Raw genomic sequence first — 19,820 nt, 5'->3', positions numbered from 1 at the left:
GCTAGCAAGGAAAGCTGGGAGGCTGGATTGGGAGGATTGTGGTTCGTGGCCAGCTCAGGCAGAAATGTTTTTGAGACTTCTTCCCAACAGGTGGTGTACACCTGTTATTCTACCTACACTAAGAATCCTAAAACAGGCAGATTGTGGCTCAGGCTAGTGCCTGGGCAGGAAGCCATTTTCTCAGAAATAACTAGTACAAAAAGGGCTTAAGAGGTGTGTCCTAGCAAGTATAAGATCCTGAGATCAAACTGAAAAAAAAAAGTCTATAAAACACAGACTATTTAATGACACAATCATTTCAAGTAATACTCATAAACACCTATCGAGAACTGAAGAAAATTTTGTAGTTCAGTAAAATAGAGTAGACACATCAATGGTCACTGCCTGCTCTGAGGAATTCTCTGCATTTATCTTTGATCAGTCATAGGAGTAAGAGAATTCTAGGCAAAACAAAGTAAATATTAATACCCCCCTTTTTTGTAGCGTCATTCATAGATAAAAGAGTATCTATGGTATCGTTAAGAAATGGACGGCCTCCTACATTTCCTAAATACTAGAAATTGGCTACTTCTCTAAATTTTTTCCATCTTTGATACAATTGATACTTACACATCTTGAAATTCTTCTAGAGTTTTTTGTGGTGTAAACACGTTTAACAAACTAATTATCTGAAAAGAGAAAATTAAATATACTTCAGTATACCAAATGACTCTACTGGATTACAAAAATTTAGCTGAATATTAAAATGTATTAAAACAAAAAAATCACATAACAGTAGAACTCAATTATTATTATTATCATGGCTGTTACCAAAACATTCTATTTGATGGCATTTGAGAAATGTCAAACATCAACTGAAAACAAGATGTACTTTTAGTCAAGTTCCTCTTATGTGTCCCTAGTAACTTAAAACTTAAGTACTGTTAGAAACTGTACTGTACGAGTTTCTAAAATATTTTGAAATATGAAGACTAAACTTGTGGTTTGGCATTATATACTTCCTTTTGAGGAAAGGCTTAAAGAGCTGACCCCATTGTCACCCCTTATGAGTCACACTGCTTTAAACCTACATCCTCAGTCATCTCAAATGACCAAGAAAGAGATGAATTGTTCAATCTATACAATTGGGATTATTGGTTAGTGAAAGAGAAAAAAAAAACCTGCATCTATTCTTCAATCTTCAAACCAAAATCAACTAAAAATTGAACAAAGGTTTAATCCTAAAACTACAAAAACATTATAATATGGATAAATGGTTATGGTATCCTGGTATAGAAAAATCTTTTCAGCCGGGTGCCAGTGGCTCATGTCTATAATCCTATCTACTCAAGAGGCAGAGATCTGAGGATTGTGATTCAAAGCCAGTCCAGGCAGGAAAAGTCCATGAGACTCTTATCTCTAATTAATTATTTTTTTAAAAAATATTAAGTGAAGCTGTGACTCAAGTGGTAGAGCAATAGATGTGATAAAACATAAAATTAAACACCTCAGGGACAGGACTGAGGTCCTGAGTTCAAGGCCCAGGACTGGGACATACACACCTCAGGGATAGTCCCCAGGTCCTGAGTTCAAGCCCCAGGACCGGCGCGCGCACGCACGCACACACACACACACACACACACACACACACACACACACAGGCTTGGAGGTGTGATTCAAGTGGAAAAGTACCAACTAAATAAACAAAACTGAACGAACATGAGGGTTTGGGTTCAAACCCTAGTAGTGTCAAAAAATTTAAACACACATTGGAGAAACTAAAGCCAAGTCAAACCACAGATTCAAAACAATAAACCAAACTTTCATATCTAGTATCTCTATACCAGAAAGAGCCATAAAAAGTTAAAACATCTAATCTTCCATATTAATCTTAAATATTTAATCTTGAATATCATTGATACCTAAAATATTAATCTTAAGTATTCTTAAAAAAGACAAAAATAAAGGAGAGGTTTTAGCTGGGTGCCAGTAGCTCACACCTATAATCCTAGCTACTCAGTAGGTTGAGATCTGAGGATCAGGGATCAAAGCCAGCCCAGGCAAGGAAAGTCCATGAGACTCTTATTTCCAATAAACCACTCAGAAAACCTGGAAGAGGGGCTGTGGTTCAAGTGGTAGAGTGCTTGCCTTGAGCTGAAGAGCTGAGGGACAGTGCCCAGGCCCAGAGTTCAAGCCCTACAACTGACAAAAAAAAAAAAAAAAAGAGGTTTTAAGTTGACCTCTCAAACCTCTTCCAAATTCACATTTTATGATGTCCCCATAGGGTAAGGTTATCAAATTAACACTAAGAAGATCACTAGTAAGACATGCAGTGGTAGAGCTAGCCTTGAGTGGAAGAGCTGAGTGACAGTGCCCAGGCCCAGATTTTAAGCCCCATGACTGCACCCCCCCCCACTTCCCTACCCCTCCTCACACCTCCCCACCCCCGCCAAAAAAAATTTATAGGTAGATAAAATGTTTTTTTCTTTTCTTTTTTTTTGTTGGTCATGGGGCTTGAACTCTGGACCTGGGCATCATCCCTGAGCTCTTCAGCTCAAGGCTAGTGCTCTACCACTTGAGCCACAGCGCCACTTCCAGTTTTCTGGTGGTTTATTGGAGATAAAAGTCGCACAGACTTTCCTGCCCAGGCTGGCTTTGAACCGTGATTCTCAGATCTCAGCCTCCTGATTAGCTAGGATTACAGGCGTGAGCCACTGGTGCCCAGCAAAATATAATGATTTTAATAGTCATTCTTAACCTAGGTCTGAACTCAGCCCATCTCCCAAAGAACTTGAGTTATCACATGGCTGAGAGTATCAAGGCCTATGGGGGAAACACAGACATAACTTACATTTTTATGATTGACACATTTTAAGAGGACAAGTTCACGATAAGCTCTCTTTGCATGCGTTTGATTCTGAAAAGGACGGCTTAGTTTCTTGACTGCAACATTTATTCCAAGAACTGTATCAAAAGCAGCACTATAATTAGGAAATAGAAGTAAATAATTGATTAGGATGGCTTTAATAAACATAGCAATGGAGAACACAACATTCAACATATCATCTTTTAAAATGAGTGAACAAATCAGGAAAGATGTTCTGCTTGTTTCCCATCAAGGTAGAAGTGCATATGAAGAGGAGTGAGTGGGAGCTGGCTAGGACTGCAGAAGCGACTTAGTCCTCTGCAGATGCAGGGGTGACCTTTCATCCACAGTTTGGGTGGCATTCCACAATTCTTTGCACATGGAATTTTCACTTGAGAAGATGAAATTATTTTAAGATTACTATGTTTAAAACCAGGTAATATTTTCTTTTTTATTTTGGGATGTGTGTGTGTGTGTGTGTGTGTGTGTGTGTGTGTGTGTGCCCACGGACCAGTTCTGAGGCTTGGGCTGGGTGCTGTCCAGTGCTCTACCACTTGATTCACAGTTCTACTTCTGGTTTCTTTCTCATTAATTTGACGTATAAGTCTTCCCTTTCCCAGCCTTGTGCTTGGCTTACAGCTGGGGTATCATCACTTGAGCCATGCCCCCAGTTCTGGCTTTTGCTGGCCTAGACTGGCTCCAAGTTGTGATGCTCAGCCTCTTGAGTAGCTAGGATTATAGGTGTAAGCCACTGGCACCCAGCAGAGCTAGGTAATTTAAGCAGAGCCAGGTAGTTTAATACAGAGAATGTAAGGCCAAGAAATTAAATCCTCAGTTCAAATAGGTCAAGATAATGAACAATAATTGTAACTTGACTTACAGAATTATAACCTCTTTGCACAACTATAGTACTTAACAATAAAATTTAAAAAATAATTATCACTGATTACATGTAAGTACATTTTGGAATTATCAGAGTAACAAAGTAAAAAGTTAAACTCATGGAAAGAATGCAACAAATCTAAGTTTTGATTGATTGTGTTTTTCCCAGACAAAAGAATCTAAAAAGAAAATATAAGACAAAAATCTCATGGTAAATACCTAAGATACAAAAAAAATCTCTGATGTAAGCAATAGCTATATATAAAATGCTGCTGGAAATACCTCTTCCCACTAGTAAGAATAGAACCTACAGCCTGTGTTTCCTGCATCCCAAGTTCTCTGAGATTTAGTGTTCATTTCCCTCCAGAAATTAAGCACGGAAAATAGTTGCCTAACTACCACCATTCAAGTTCCAACTTAGCACTAAATAGCTTAGTGTTATTTCCTTTGACCCCTCATCAGGAGTTCAAAGGTGCCGAAGACCATGTGAGACACTAGGTGGAGCTTTTAAATTGCTTCTGCGTACTTATTTTATTAATTTATAACACTGTGTACACTTGCTCTTTTCTGTTAATAATGCTTCTGGGCCAAACAACTCCTAATTTAACTAAATCTATTTTAAGTTGAAGGTTGTTTATTGTAGCATTTGGTAAGGATTATTAGAAACATCATTTTAATTCAGTTCATATGTACATTTACACATATGTAAATTCCTTAGCCCATCTACAGATACATCATTCCATATGAATCATAATACACTGAAGGAAAATCAACTTGGAAAATAAATAACTTGTGTACAATACACATGTGTATTTGCTTCTCCGACTCAAGAATCTGAAAACATATATTTTTCTGGTCTCAAAAACCCATACATTTTTCTGGTCAAAGTTTCAGTTACACAGGAGTTATGGGTAAGTTCAAGAGCTCAACTATTCAATACAGTATCCATAGTTAAAAACAATGTATTGTTTTCTCAAAAACTGCTCAACAACAGATTTTAAGTGTTCTCACCACAGAAAACATGTTTGTGAGGTAGTACGCATGTAAATTAGATCAATTTATTCTACTACATATACATGTTTTAAACATGTTGTACATGATAAAAACATGTACTTTCTATTCTTTAAAAAGTTATAAAAAAAATGATTCAAAGGGTCCAATTCTATGCATCTGAATAGACACAGGCTTCTCTAACTCCTAGTTCCAACTTCAAAAGCAATGATCTTCAATTATTCATGGTCACTTTGTAATCTCTCTTAAACCAAAAAGCATATATTTTATCCTGATTTTATTCATTTATCTAGTTGAAAAAACAACTACTTATTCCATAGGAAGAGAATTAAACTACTTATTTGAGATTCCCCCATGCTTGCCAGTTTTGTTCTTGTGTTATTTTTAGGTTTTCCTTTGTAACTTTAAATAGCATGCCTAAACTTACTCCACCAACTTTCCAAGGAATCTCTTGACCCACCCCCACAGTAGGTAAAGTGAGACCAGTATATTCTATCCCCGTTCTCTTTCTTTATTCTCTCATTTCCTCTAAACTTGTGGCTTAAATGGTCAAGCTTGCCAACACATGTTTCTTATGTACATATTAAGTCTCCTGTGTTCTTTAGGATGTGTCTAAAAATTGAACACCATAATATTGCATGTATATATACATATATATATATATATGTATACATACACATATATGCTTTCATTTTCCAAGACCACTCACACCAAAAAATGGTTTCCAGAATCAAGGAGAAATGGGCTTTATTTTCTTATATTCTATCAGTCACTAAAACATTAGAGCCTTTGAAATTTCTTTCATATTTAGATCATGGCTTTTTCTATCTTACCCCACCACAAGTTTCTAATAAATTTTTTCTTATTATTAGAGAAGAAAAATGCCTCTTTTGAAGTGTTACCATCAGTACTTGCTAATTTCTTGTTCATAGTATTTATTGTTTAGAATCTCTGGGGACATTTTCTTGGAGGGTCTGCAGCCTGACACTATATAAACCTAACACTGCTCTAATCCCTAGGATTTCTTTCACAGGCCTTCACTGTGTCTTTTATTATATGTTCTTGTTAGGTCTTACTTGTTGGAATACATCTTTAAGAACTATTTGCTACCCCCACCCCTGAAAAAGCACATGGAAGATAAATGATCATAGTCTGCCATCATCCTTGATAGTTGGAACTAAAAATCAATTTTCTTGCAAAACTTTAAGTTCATTGCTTTGCTGGATTTCAGCATGTCTTTTTTCTTTCCTGTCTTTTCTTTCTTTCTTTTTTTTTTTTTTTTTTGGTGCTGGTACTGGGGCTTGAATTCAGGGTTTTCACTTTCATTCAACTTTGTCACTCAAGGCTGGTGCTCTACTACTTGAGCCATGCCTTAACTAGCAGCTTTTGCTGGTTAACTGGAGATAAGAGTCTCCTGATTTGTCTGCTGCCTGAGCTGGCTGCAAACTGAGATTCTCAGGTGTCAATTTCTCAAGCTGCTAGGATTATAAGTCAGCCATTCCTTTGCTTTGGGCTCCTCAGCTCAATGACTTATCACAGTCATGTCTGTCGGTGTCTCAAAAGTCCCTTGAGATCCCTTCCAATTACTATCCCTCCTGTTCACCAAAGGTAATAACTACTTCTGACTTTTACCATTTCTTAAATTGTACTAGTACTTGGGTTTAAACTCAGGTCCTCACACTTGCTTGGCTTGCTAGCTTGGCTGGCACTCTACCACTTGAGCTGTGCCTACAGCTCTGACCTGTCTGATAATCACTTCCCTGCCTTGACCAGCCGAACAGGTTTATTTTGTTTTGTTTTGCCAGTCCTGGGGCTTGAACTCAGGGCCTGGGCACTGTCCCTGAGCCTCTTTTGCTCAAGACTAGCACTCTACCACTTGAGTCACAGTGCCACTTCTGGCCTTTTCTGTGTATGTGATATTGAGGAATTGAACCCAGGTCTTCATGCATTCTCCCACTAAGCCACATTCCCAGCCTCTAAACATGAATTTTTAACCACCTCTTTCCTCCACTCTTCCCCAGTAGCTTCTAGGAAAAGATAATTACGAGTGAAAAAGAATACTGGATTTGGGAATCTCAGAACTAGACCTGTGAGGAATTAGATTCTACCAAAAACCTCAAGGAGCTTGGGAACAGATTTTTCCCCTGAGGCTCCACAAAAAAGCCTAGCCCAGCTAACATGTTGACTTTAGTCTTCAATGGGATGCTGAGCAGAAAATATCATCTTACAGTTCAGGATGAAGAAGTCTATGGATACTATGGGGCTAAAACCAAGAGGCTGGTGGAACTGTACCACTCCTGGAGGGTCAAGGAGGAGAATCTATTCCCCTGTCCTTTCTGGTTTTGAGGCTTCACTCCTGGCTCTGTATCACTCCACACTCTCTGTTATCACACTTCCTCCTCTTACCATGAACCTCTGGTCTTCTTTCTTTCTTTTTTTTTTTTTGGTCCGGTCGTGGGGCCTGAACTCTGGGCCTGGGCGCTGTCCCTCAGCTCTTCAGCTCAAGGCTAGCGCTCTACCACTTGAGCCACAGCGCCATTTCCGGCTTTTTTCTTTTTGCTTATGTGGTGCTGAGGAATCGAACCCAGGGCCTCATGCATGCAAGGCAAGCGCTCTACCACTGAGCCACCTTCCCAGCCCCTGGTCTTCTTTCTGTAAGAACACTGTCTCAGTGATGTTGCACCCACTGTGCTGGGTAGCCTTCCCCTCCCCCCAAGATCATTAATTTAATTAAACCCACAAATTTTCTTTTGTCATGTAACATTCACAGCATCCAAGAATTAGGATATGGATGCCCACACACTGTTTTGGTCCATTACGCTCCCCTAGAGACTCACTGATGGATGATTTTTAAAGAATAAAAAATAAAGTCAATTAATAATAAAATGGTAATATTTTAATAAGCAATTACAGAAAATCCAATTCCTATTGTTGAGGTAGTAGCTAACCTATTGCTAAGTTTCTTTTAGCAAAAGTACTCTTTGTTTTACTTAAACAGGAATATGCCATTAGCAGATTAGACAGGATGGATACAAAAGAAAACAAGGGAACAAGAAGACAAAACCACGTCTAAAGTGTTTACTTTCCCAAGTGAGAACCTAAGCTAGGAGGATACCATGAAACTGAAGGTCAATTATAGCTTAAAAAATTAAAACATTTCTTAAATGTCATAGTTGTTCTATCAAAAATAAATACAGTGAATTGAGACATTCAAATAAGGCACTTAATAAATACTTAATTACTCATTATTGCTAAGATTTTAAATAGAAATTAGCCTAGAGTCCTGATCATACCAAAAATGATCAATAGTTCAAAGGCATAGACAAGCTTTACCTCAGGAAAAGCAGTAAGGTCTCCAGAGACCAATAGATGGAACCTAACACCCTGTGAGATAGGGAGAAGTCCAATGAGGCTGAGTTCTTAACAGCACCATTAATACAGTGAGGATTACAGCAGAGCTCACAGTAATTGGGTAATATTCACCATTTATATTACTTCTAATCTTCAAAAACAAGTGAATGGCCAATTAGGATAAAGGAAGCCCATATTTAAAATGGCAGCCTATCTACAGCTATAAAATGAATTCCTCCAGACCACTGATATTTGTTACTTCTCATTTCTTCTTCCCTTCCTCTTCCCTCCTTTCTTCACCTCTGTCTTTTTCTCTTTCTGGCTCTGTCTGTCTCTCTCATCAAATTATGTGTGTTAAGTTACCATCTAAGAAAGAGATTATAAATCAAAAGAATGTTTTATCATTCAAAATCTTTATTAACATCAAAGTTTCCAAATCTGGACCATCGACTGACTTTAAATTTTAACTTGGTGCAAGGGATTCATGTACAATAAATTCAAAATCTGTACTGCTTCAAGATCTGAAACTTTCTGAGCACTGACAGAACTTTTGGATTAGGGATGCTCCATCAGTAATGTCTATAAAATATTCCAAAATCTAAAAATTAAAATAAAAATCAGAAACCCAGAAATATTTTTGCCCCCAAGCATTTCAGATAAGGGGTATTCTGCCTGTACCAAGTTAGCATGCTATCATTTGGAAGTTAAGACTATCACTATTTTGGATAGAAACTAGGTATTCTTTCCAATCACTTCTCACTTGCTAGGTGAGTGAATTGTAAACTTCTCAATCATATGTCTCTGCAACAGAGGATAAAACTGGATTTCATAAATTCTGTAATTTTAGGATTACATAAAAAAAAAAAAAAACCACTGATTAAGATTCTCTAAATTCAGCCTCTTTACACGCACACATAATCCACAGCCACAACACCCAATAATGTACTTATACCTTCAACCTTCTCTGCCTACTAGCTATAAACAGATTCTTGGCTTTACTACAGGTTCTTTTAGAGATAAAGAGAATCCTGTATTTATTGACTAAAAAGAAAAAAAAAATCACTGAGAAAAATTAGGGATAAAATGCTTGAGAAGAGCTGGTAACTGTAGTCTAGAAAACAGGTGAAAACTTTACCTTTAGCTGGCAGTGATGTTGCAGCAGCTGACTGTCTTACCATGCAAGAGACTAAGGTTCAGGGTCAGACCAACGGTTCTGACGTCCTGGGCTGGACACATAGTTGAAGAGAGACACCAAGGAAGAGACGGCCAGCCCAACCCCTCACACAGCATCCCTTCCTGGTTAATCCATGGTGTGATAATGACACTGACTGGCCTCATCCTGCCAATGAATGGCAAGGCACGGCAATGATGGCGCCTAGAAATGAATAGGAGTGATTGGGAATAAAAGGGGGAGGGGAGGAAAAGGTGGCCATGATGAAGAAATGAATAAAACTCCAAATTTCTGTTATACCTCACTGTCATACCTAGTACTCTGCTATTATAATGACAGGGCAAATGAATAACAACAAAAAAAAAACTGAAAAGAAAAGAAAAAAAAAAGCAAAAGAAAATTGCTACCTATTTAAGTTTATGAAGCATTCTAAGGATTTGGATGTGTATCCTATCACCTGACTACATATAACTATAGCAAGACTTGATTCAATTAGCTTTAATTTATTTTTTTCTAAGTTTTCAATGATTTAGTTTTACTTTTTCTTACAGGAAAAATTCAATCCACAGTAATGAAATAGCCCATACTTACCAAACAATTCCTTGGGCTCCAGAGCCAATTGGTTTCAATTGCTGGTAACGTTTCAGGACAGTGAAAGTTGAGTCTGCCACCTGCACGCTGTAAAACTGACTGTCACATTTACTGTCACTCATGATGTAGTGTCATACAGTATTCCGGGAGCCAGTATGCTGTCAGGTTCCTTAGATGAGAAACAGAAGGAACATACATCCTTACTGAATTATACATATACAGTTCACCAAACAGTATTTCAGGTTCATTGGAATGTAAGACAATGTGGCTCTAAGTCTGATGGAGTTCTGAACTTAAGCGAGGCCTCAAAGACTCCCAAAAGCCCCAAGCCATTTCAGTGGCCCAAGACTGTTATTAAAGGAAAGAATCTTAAGGTCCTCCTGCAAGGCCGTATTTTAGGAATTTTAGATTAGAAAATAACCCCCTTCGGAGAAAAGAATTCACATATTATTACTAGCCATGCTGAGACTATTACGTCGGTAAATGCTTCTCATCAGTTTGTTTCCTGTGGGACTAGTTTATAGAAAGCTTAAGCAGGGATGGGGTATTCTTTCAGAATGACCTCTTCTAGAGGCCCTGAAGATTTCTGCTAAGTCTAAAGATTCAGGTTAAAGTGATGAATCTGAAAGCAAGTTTCATAAGCCAAAGTGAAGGGCAGTTACAAGACTGGTGACATTGGTGTGAGCTCAGCATACCCTGAATGGGCCCTATTCATGAGAGTAGGCTGAAACTGGCCTGCAGCCCCTCTTATCCATACGCTCTGCTCTATTCTATAGTAAAAGAACACTGACGCTAGAAAGCTTATTCACAAATGTGAGTATAAAGGAGTAGTGGCGGAAAGCAGTTTTTCTGTGGTTTAGGCAACAGGCTGATTCCACTCTGCAAGAGTCTAGATGAAAGAAAGAAAACAAGCAAATATTTACTTGGTTCCCTGGTTGTTGTCCAGCAAGGTTTACTGAAAGTCTAGCAAGCTGGTTTTTTTTTTTTTTTTAATAAAAAACTTAAAAGCCAACAATGGAATCATGCAGGTAAATATTCACAGTGTTTAAAAACACAGAATTAAAATTTTTCTACAGCGCCATCACATCCTGACTTTGTTCTACCACCTAATAATGAATGCCTACCAGATTAACTTTTCTGTAATGATGATTTATGTTTTGACACAATGATGCCCAACATGTCTTTTAAACATAGAAACAAGTTAGTAACAGCCTAAACAAAGACTTTTAGTCAAATGAGTAGTTTCTTCAATTGTCCATTGTGCCACTTTTTTTTTTTCTTGGGTTAGTTTAACCAGTCATTCCTGATGAGAGCCATTGGCACACCTGGCCAGGAAGTGCCCCCAGGGAAGAACTGCACCAGATGCCAAACAAACAGGACTGCACACACCAACCCCCACAGCAGGATGGGCAGTCACAACTCATGCTGGAGCAATCCAAGGCTTCAAGGAGCTAGAACACTGGCTGAGGCCATCCTGATAATGAGGAAGGCCTCAGAAGTTGCCCCAGGCCATTGTAGCCTAAGCTCCAGGAGGATGGGCACAGATCATTCTCACTCAGCATAGCATCTCTCAGTCCAAGGACAGGACAGGGAGGCCTGGTTTCTGGGACAGTGATCTGACCCACACTCCCAACATTCCCCACAATGCTGGGACATTCTAGTGACATCTGAAAGTGTGTGTGTGCCAAACCTGGGGCTTGAACTCAGGGTCTGGACACTGTCCTGAGCTTCTTTTGCTCAAGGCTAGCACTCTACCACTTGAGCCACAGCACCACTGCCAGCTTTTTCTGTGTATGTGGTACTGAGGAATCGAACCCAGAGCTTCATGCATGCTAGGCAAGCACTCTACCACTAAGCCACATTCCCAGCCCTGAAAGGTATCTTTAAAAAAAATAAATAAATAAAAGATTACAGATGGCGTGGGACGTCTGGCTTCGGAGCTGTTATCCTTCTTGTGATAGCCAGGAAAGAGCGAATAGAAAATGGGTGATATTAAGAAAGGCAAGAAGATTTTTGCTCAGAAGTGTGCCCAGTGCCACACCGTTGAAAAGAGAGGCAAGCACAGACTGGGCCTAATCTCCACGGTCTGTTTGGTGGGAAGACTGGTCAAGCAGCTGGATTCGCTTACACAGATGCCAACAAGAACAAAGACATCACCTGGGGAGAGGATACACTGATGGAGTATTTGGAGAATCCCAAAAAGGACATCCCTGGAACAAAAATGATCTTCAGTGGCATTAAGAGAGAACGGGCAGATTTGATGGCTTATCTCAAAAAAGCTACAAATCATTAATAGCCACTGCCTTATTTATTGCAAAACAAATGTCTCATGGCTTTTTACTGTGTACCATAATTCAATTGATCTCTAATATCAGATTTCAGATCATGTATGGCTGGCAGAATATTTTTGGGCAGTTCTGATTTAAGCCTGATTTAAGTCCTGATTTAGCCTGGTTTATGGCTAAGTAAATATAATTTTAAAAAACTTTTTCCCCCTTTCTGTCATATGATTGGACTTACTAATGTTCAATTTTTCAGAAAGATAGGATAATACCATCTCCAAATCTGTTAAAGATTGGTTTTATATTCAGATTTATATAGCTAATTATGAGAAGATCTTTAAATACCTAGAAAATCCCTTTACTGTCTCAGAATCAAGCAAAATTAATCTGTTAAAGGCAATGGCTGAAGATGAGAAACAATGTCTATATTTTTGGTCTTGACTATGCCAATTTAATTAGAATTCCCTTTCTCTGAAATCTGCCTTTTACTTATTCAAAGGCATTTTAGTGTGGCTTATGTATAAATGTCAAATGAATATTTAATACTTGTCACATTTTATAGTTGGTCTATAAGTACAGATGCTTTTAAAAGTGACTGTGACAGATACAATATGGACTTTATTTTTTAATTCTTTTTTTTGGGGGGGGGTCTGGTCGTGGGGCCTGAACTCTGGGCCTGGGCGCTGTCCCTCAGCTCTTCAGCTCAAGGCTAGCGCTCTACCGCTTGAGCCACAGCGCCATTTCCGGCTTTTTTCTTTTTGCTTATGTGGTGCTGAGGAAGCGAACTCAGGACCTCATGCTTGCAAGGCGAGCGCTCTACCACTGAGCCACCTTCCCAGCCCTATTTTTTAATTCTTTACTAAGACAGACTAAGTTATAATTCAGGATTTTCTTTATGCAGCTGTTCAAAAACACAAAATTGTGGAACTACTGTGTGTGTGATTGATAGTGGTGCTTTTTGTCAACTTCTTAAGAGAAAAGGTTTCAGGTAGAGGGGATAATTTGTAAATTATGTGGCCATAAGACTTAAGATAATTAAAGATAAATATTACATGGGAAAAAAAGATTACTTATTTATAGTTTGTAAGAGGCTAAACCAATTCAACTCAATATTTAGGGACTGCCTCTGTTCATGAAAGTGATAGTATTAGAGAGGATACTCCATGAATACATTGGAACCATTCTTGAAGTAGCATGTAACACTGTTTGGGTAGGTGTGAGGAATAAAAAAGTTACAGTGAGGGAAGGGCCATAACAAAAGCAAAGGGCAAAAACCACAAGAGATCCCACACATGTGGCTCCCTGGGCCTGGCAGCTCGGAAAAGCCATTCTAGCCTCCAATCTTGCTAACTTCCAAACTACTGGGCACACACTTTAAAAAGAGAGAGCTATCCACATGAGCACCTATGCTCAAGTGTTCAGAGCAGCTTTATTTCTAACAGATCAAAACTGGACTCAACTCAAATGACCTCAATTGGCAAACAAACAGTTCAGTGGTGGCCTAGCTGAACTACTGAATACTTCCCAATACTGAAAAGAACTGATCCACACAGTAACTGTATGGATCTCAAGGGCATAACAATTAGCCTTCCATATTTGTGGGTTCTGCAAATTCTTATTGGTGGTATTGAGGTTTAAGCTTTGTTAGGACCTTAGGGTCTTGCTTTCTGTCTGGGCCAACATGGACTTCAATCCTCCAATTTACACTTCCTGAATAGTTGAGATAGCAGGTGTGCACCACCTCACTTAGCATTTTTATTGGTTGATGGATATCTTGCAAACTTTTTGCCTTAAATTCCAATCCTCCTGATCTTAGCCTAGAATAGGATTACAAGCATGAGCCACACTGTACTTGGTTAGTTATGCACTTTTCTTTCTTTTAATCAGTTGTGGGGGTTGGACTCTGGGCCTCGGGCACTGTCCCTGAGCTCTTCAGCACCCAAGGCAAGCACTCTACCACTTGAGCCACAGCGCCACTTCCAGTTTTCTGGTGCTTAACTGGACATAAGAGTCTCTTAGACTTTCCTGCCCAGGTTGGCTTTGAACCACAATCCTCAGATCTCAGCCTCTTGAGTCACTAGGATTACAGGTGTGAGCCACTGGTGCTTGGCTAATTCTGCACTTCTTAATTCAACCAACCATAAACAGAAAATATTCAGAAAGATCAGTTGATACTAAGTTAGAGAAACTTAAAGTTAGTATATAGGAACAAGAAATTCTGGAGTGTTATGGCACAGTAGAGCAGCAAAGGAGAGCAACAATATACTACACATTTCAAAAAGAAGATTTAAAAACCTTCCACCATAGAGAAATGATAAATTCTGGGAAATGTTTGACCTGGCTTAAACATTATACAACATATACCTGTATCAAACATTTGCTATTTCTTTGATATGCATAATTTTATGCTGTTATATATTAGTTAAAATAACTAAAAAGAAAGCATTTAGGGAAAACTGCATCTTTAATTGAACATATGCAGTACAGACCTTTTGCTTGTCATTTTTCCCTACCTTGTATAACAAAGTGATTACTATGTAGTATTTATACTGTACTAGGTATTAAAATGTATCCTAGGGATGACTTAAAGTGAATGGGAGGGGGTTGTACAGATTATACTGTTTCATTTTATATAGGGGATTTGAACATCCATGGATTTTTTTTTTCTTTTGTACTGTCCTGGGGCTTGAACTCAGGGTCTGGGCACTGTCCCTAAACTTTTGTGCTCAAGGCTAGTGCTCTACCACTTGAGCCACAGCCCTCCTTCCTGATTTTTTTTTGCTAGTAAATTGGAGATAAAAGTCTTACAGACTTTCTTGCCTGTGCTGGCTTTGAACTGTGATCCTGAAACCTCAGCCTCCTGAGTAACTAGAATTTCAGGTGTGAGCTACTCACACCTGGCATATATATGGATTTTAGCATCCATGGAGGGTGGGGGGGGGGGAAGGGGGCTGGGGAGGGAGGCGCATGGGAAGGAGGGACTCCTGTGAGGTTCTGAGGGAAAAAAAAAATCCCATCTCAAGAGGTGACATGCTGTGTAACTTCATATATATTCTTGAAACGACAAGATTATAGAGATGCAGAACAGATTAGTAATACCAGGAATTACAAATGGTAGGTAGGCAAGGTAGGTTCTATGGCTGTGATGGGATAGCACACAGAGATATCTTTGGGATGACAAGTAGCTCTGGATCTTGATTGTGGTGGTGGCGGTCATATGAATCTCTGTGATAAAATGTCAGGGAACTGTACACACTCTGGGCCAATGCCAATTTCCTATAGTTACATAAATATGCAATTGTTAGATGATTGGGTGAAAGGTAAGTGGGATTTTACAACTTCTTGTAGATGTATAATTTTTGCATGATAAGAAATTTTTTTAAAGATAGGTTTAAAAAATATGCTGCAATGATACCATCTCTTATTTTAATTCCTTTGACAGTGACTCTGACAGTAAGGTTCAAATCCTTTGTACAACATAGTAGATAGAAGATTCTCTAGGCTCTTCATACCACCTGGGACAGCAGACATACCATGTCTTTACACACCTGCAGGCTTCTGCCCAAGTGGTTCCATCTGCCTGAAATGACTTCCACCAACCTTCAGCCTCCTTCAAAATTTAGTTCAAGCATTTGTTTTTCTTGCAGATTTCCCTTCATGCTCTTTAGCCTGTGCTGGGAATGACCCCTGTTTTTCAGGGGTCATTTGATCATTTGGACCTGTATTCTTGTTATTTATTTTGCATGGTAAGCCTACCTTCACTCTGTTCTGAGCTTCTTAAGGGCCAACAACATGTCTGACTTATTTCTCAGTCCTCTACTAATCACATAGTAATTAGTAATTCAGTGGTTGCTGAAGGCAAAACTAAGTAAGAGAATAAATGTGATAGAGCAGTGTGGAGCAGTGGTTAAAATCTGGACCCTGGGGTGGAAGTCCCAGAGGGCCAGCCACTGATCTGGGTGGTCTTAGGTGACTGTTTTCATTTGTAAAACAGAGATGAACACAGAATCTCAGGGTGTCTCCAAAGAGGAGAGTGCAGCCCATCTGAGAAGGGTCTTGACACAAGGACATCCTGAATCTGACCAAGCTATGTCTACATCCAATTACTAATTTTTGAGAAATGCAGAGAATAAAAACATTAACTAACTCTGCAGAGATAGAATCAGTAAATCCCAACTAGGAAAATGCTACAGAACAACCCAATTCCTTCAACAAATAAACCACAAGTAAACAAAGAAATACAAGACATTAAGAGAAAGTGAACTGACAGATAAGCCAATCACAACAAATGAATCCTTATGTGGCTCTACCTTCAAATAACTAAAGAAGCTGGCACCGGTGGCCTGGAATCCTAGCTACTCAGAAGGCTGAGATCTGAGGATCACAGTTCAAAGTGAGCCTGGGCAGGAAAATCTGTGAGACTCTTATCTCCAATAAACCACCAGAAAACGGGAAGTGGTGCGGTGGCTCAAGTAGCAGAATGCCAGCCTTGAGCTGAAGAGCTGAGGGACAGCACCCAGGCCCACCCAGAGTTCAAGCCCCAAAACTGACAAAAAACAACCAAACAAACAAACAAAAACAACCAAAACTAAAGAAACTAAATTTCATAAAACAAGTGAAAATTTGATACTGACTCCTCATTTGATGACATTCAGAAGCTATTGCCTCTACAAATTTAATATGTATATATATATATATATATATATATATATGTATAATGTATAAACTTCTAAATTTTTTTTGGGGGGTGGTCAGTCATGAGGCTTGAACTCTGGGCCTGGCCACTGTCCCTGAGCTCTTCAGCTCAAGGATAATGCTCTACTATTTGAACCACAGTGCTACTTCTGGTTTTCAGGTAGTTAACTGGAGAGAAGAGTCTCATGGACTTTCCTGCCTGGACTGGCTTAGAACCTCGATCCTCAGATCTCAGCCTGCTGAGTAGCTAGGATTACAGGTATGAGCCACTAGCACCTGGCTTCTAAAAGTTTTAATTAGCTATTGTTAGTGTATAAATATATTATACATATGTAGATATACTGAATAATGCATGAATAAAATCACATAGTAGAATTTGCTTGAAAATAATACAAGAAGGGAAAGTGTGAGTAAAGTGAGTAGAGTTAGAGATGAGACAAGATTATCCAAGGGTTAATAATTGTTCAAACTGGATACTATTCAACTTTTTGGGAATATTTCAGAAAGTCTCTATGTTAAACAAATAAAAGACTGATGTTGGAATTAATTCATACAAAGCCAAGTAAATTACTAAGAATTAATTTTTCTGAAAGGAATTATGTAAATTGGCACCATCCAAATCAAGTATGAAAGGTAACCAAAAATAACCTACTGCCAAACCAGGTCTTAAGAAAAACATCAGGTTTGTTTTATCTTGTACAGCATGAAAACAATTGGTTTACTCACTATTAATTGCTTTGAAATTTTCTTCTTTTTGGAAAATTAAGATTTTCAACAAATCCAAGTGTATCCTCGAACACTTAAGTAAACACTTGAGAATAAAATTCTCAGAAAAATCAAAGCTCTCTAGAGACTATGTAAAAAAAAATTTTTTTAACCCAACAGGAGTCTTCTGAAAAGAAAATAAAAATACTAAGTGGAGGAAAATGTTAAATAGATTAACTGCTGTTCTCCCAGAATAAATTAAAAGTCAGACAAGAATACTGAGAGCTGGGGATCCAGGCAAGAATGCTGACCTGGAGGACATCTGGGTTCAAATTCCACTCACCAGCTGCTAGATATGAAGCAGACTGCTAAGAAAGACACTGTGAGTCTGTTTCTTCCTCTGTACATCAAGCAGTTACTCACAGGGCTCCAGCAACAATCAAATGAGTACCTAGGCTGGTACCCAGGCCCTAGGCTACTTTTCCAGCTCCTCCTAATACCCTCCTACACTGCATGTCCTAGAGGTCAACAATCCTGCACCAAGCCCAGTGAAGTCTGCATTTGGCTTAGGGGAGCTTCGAAAAGTTTTAATTATCTCTTGTCAACATTTAAAATCAGAGAAGTCCAGATACAAACTGGGAATTGTGATGTCTTTTAGAAAATTGTTGAGTGAAATTCTGATTCTCCAAGATTCCCATCAGTCCACAACTGCCCGGTTCCAAGGGCTTCACCCCACACTGAGGTCCTTCATTAGCTTTGGCCTTTCACCTCTCTGTGCCTCTCCCTGTCTGCCAAATTACTGGTCACCATTTAAGGTGACTGTCCTGTACTCCACATTTCCACCCAACGGGCCCTCCACTACCCCCAGTGTCATACCTTATCCTGGAACTGTCTGCATGCCTTCTCTACTGGGCTCCTGGGATCTCTGGGGGAAGGGACCCTGTTGCTATCTCCTTCTTGTCCCTGGGGCCCAGCAGAAAGCGTGACCTAGATAAATGCAGAATTCAGCTGATGTCTCCTGAATGTGGGAAAGAAGTAGGAGTGAGCTCTTGTAAAAATGTAAAATTTTTATCACAGCTTGTTCTGACAGTTACTAAGTAAAGGGGTCAAGGACATTAACATATTTCACAAAATGAGAATAAGCTTCCATCTGCTTACAAGTTTCACAAGTTAGAAGTCACTAACATAAAAGTGAAAGCAGAAACAGCAGGCGGGTAGGAAGGTTCTTTAGATCATTCACTGAACTGCTACTACTGAATACTTACTGTTTACTTCCTAAGCACTGGGGAGAAAGCAGGGCACCAATCAGACAACTACCTGTTTTCATAAAGCTACAGAAAATAAACAGGCAGACAAACAGAAGAGTTTCAAAGCAGAGTAAGTACGAGAAAAATGATACTAAAAAATGAAATTACAGGATGCTGGTGGCACCCTATAATCCTAGCTACTCAGGAGACTGAAACCTAAAGATCCTGGTTTGAAGATGGAGCAGGAAAAGTCCACGAGACTCATATCTCCAATTAACCAGAAAAAAAAAAAAATCCAGAAGTGACTCAAGCAGTAGAGCACTAGCCTTGAGCAAAAAAAGCTAACGGACAGCATGGACAGCATGCCCAGGTCCTTCAGTTCAAGCCTCAGTACTGGCACAAAAATAAATAAGTAAATAAACTGTAATGACTAAGAGAAGAGAGAGAGTAACCAAAGCAGGTCTCATCAAAAATAGGCAGAGAAGGGTCAGAAAGTGTCATCTACGCCAAAATCCCAGAGACAACTTTAAAACACAGGAAATTAAGACAGGTGATGGGTGTGTGTGTGTGTGTGTGTGTGTGTGTGTGTGTGTGTGTGTGTGTGTGTGAAGGTTAGTGGTGGAGGAGGTGGAGAACCCACTCTGGCTTTGCTGGACACTGCCTTGTGCAATGACAAGGCACAGGAGAGTGCAGAAAATGGGGGGGGGGGGGGGGAGGCCCGAGGATGGATGAGGAAGGGGTTGGTGGCTACGACACATCAGCAAAGGACAGTATGCCGCCCAATTTTCCGCAGATGCGCCCTGGGCACCAGCTCTACAGGCCTGACAATATCCCTGTCCAAAAATAGTAGACATTTCCCCACTTTCCCGAGGGGGAGGGGGATCAGAGACTTGGCCAAGGTCGCAGGCACCAGACCACCAGCCCTCCCCCCCTCGCCCCAGGGCGCCTCTGAGCATCCCGACCCGGTGGGGAGCTGCGTGCCCCGCCACCGGCAAGGATGACGCCCCCAGATCCCACCTGCACCGCCGCCGGGCTCGGGT

The 19,820-nt window shown here is 39.6% G+C and overlaps 1 protein-coding gene and 1 pseudogene across 5 annotated transcripts in view; one reads left to right on the top strand and one right to left on the bottom strand.

Moving 5' to 3' along the window:
• Mapk9 (mitogen-activated protein kinase 9) overlaps window positions 1–19,820 on the bottom strand; it is a 40,360-nt gene that overhangs the window by 20,108 nt on the left and 432 nt on the right. For 4 of the 5 annotated variants that reach the window (XM_042688821.1, XM_042688818.1, XM_042688820.1 and 1 more), the window contains exons 2-4: window positions 9,852–10,020; window positions 2,831–2,960; window positions 610–668 (exon numbers count right to left, since the gene is read on the bottom strand). In XM_042688821.1, coding sequence (XP_042544755.1) covers window positions 610–668; window positions 2,831–2,960; window positions 9,852–9,973 — 311 coding nt within the window. In that variant the 5' untranslated portion in view covers window positions 9,974–10,020. Of the gene's footprint in view, window positions 1–609; window positions 669–2,830; window positions 2,961–9,851; window positions 10,021–18,409; window positions 18,552–19,820 lie in introns of all 5 variants that reach the window. The other variant, XM_042688819.1, reaches the window with a different exon arrangement.
• Window positions 11,774–12,262, top strand: LOC122115380 (annotated as a pseudogene).

Source organism: Dipodomys spectabilis, unplaced genomic scaffold, assembly GCF_019054845.1.
Source record: "Dipodomys spectabilis isolate Male_0828 unplaced genomic scaffold, ASM1905484v1 ptg000119l, whole genome shotgun sequence".
Classification (NCBI taxonomy): Eukaryota; Metazoa; Chordata; class Mammalia; order Rodentia; family Heteromyidae; genus Dipodomys; species Dipodomys spectabilis.
This window is presented reverse-complemented; position numbering and strand designations above follow the sequence as displayed.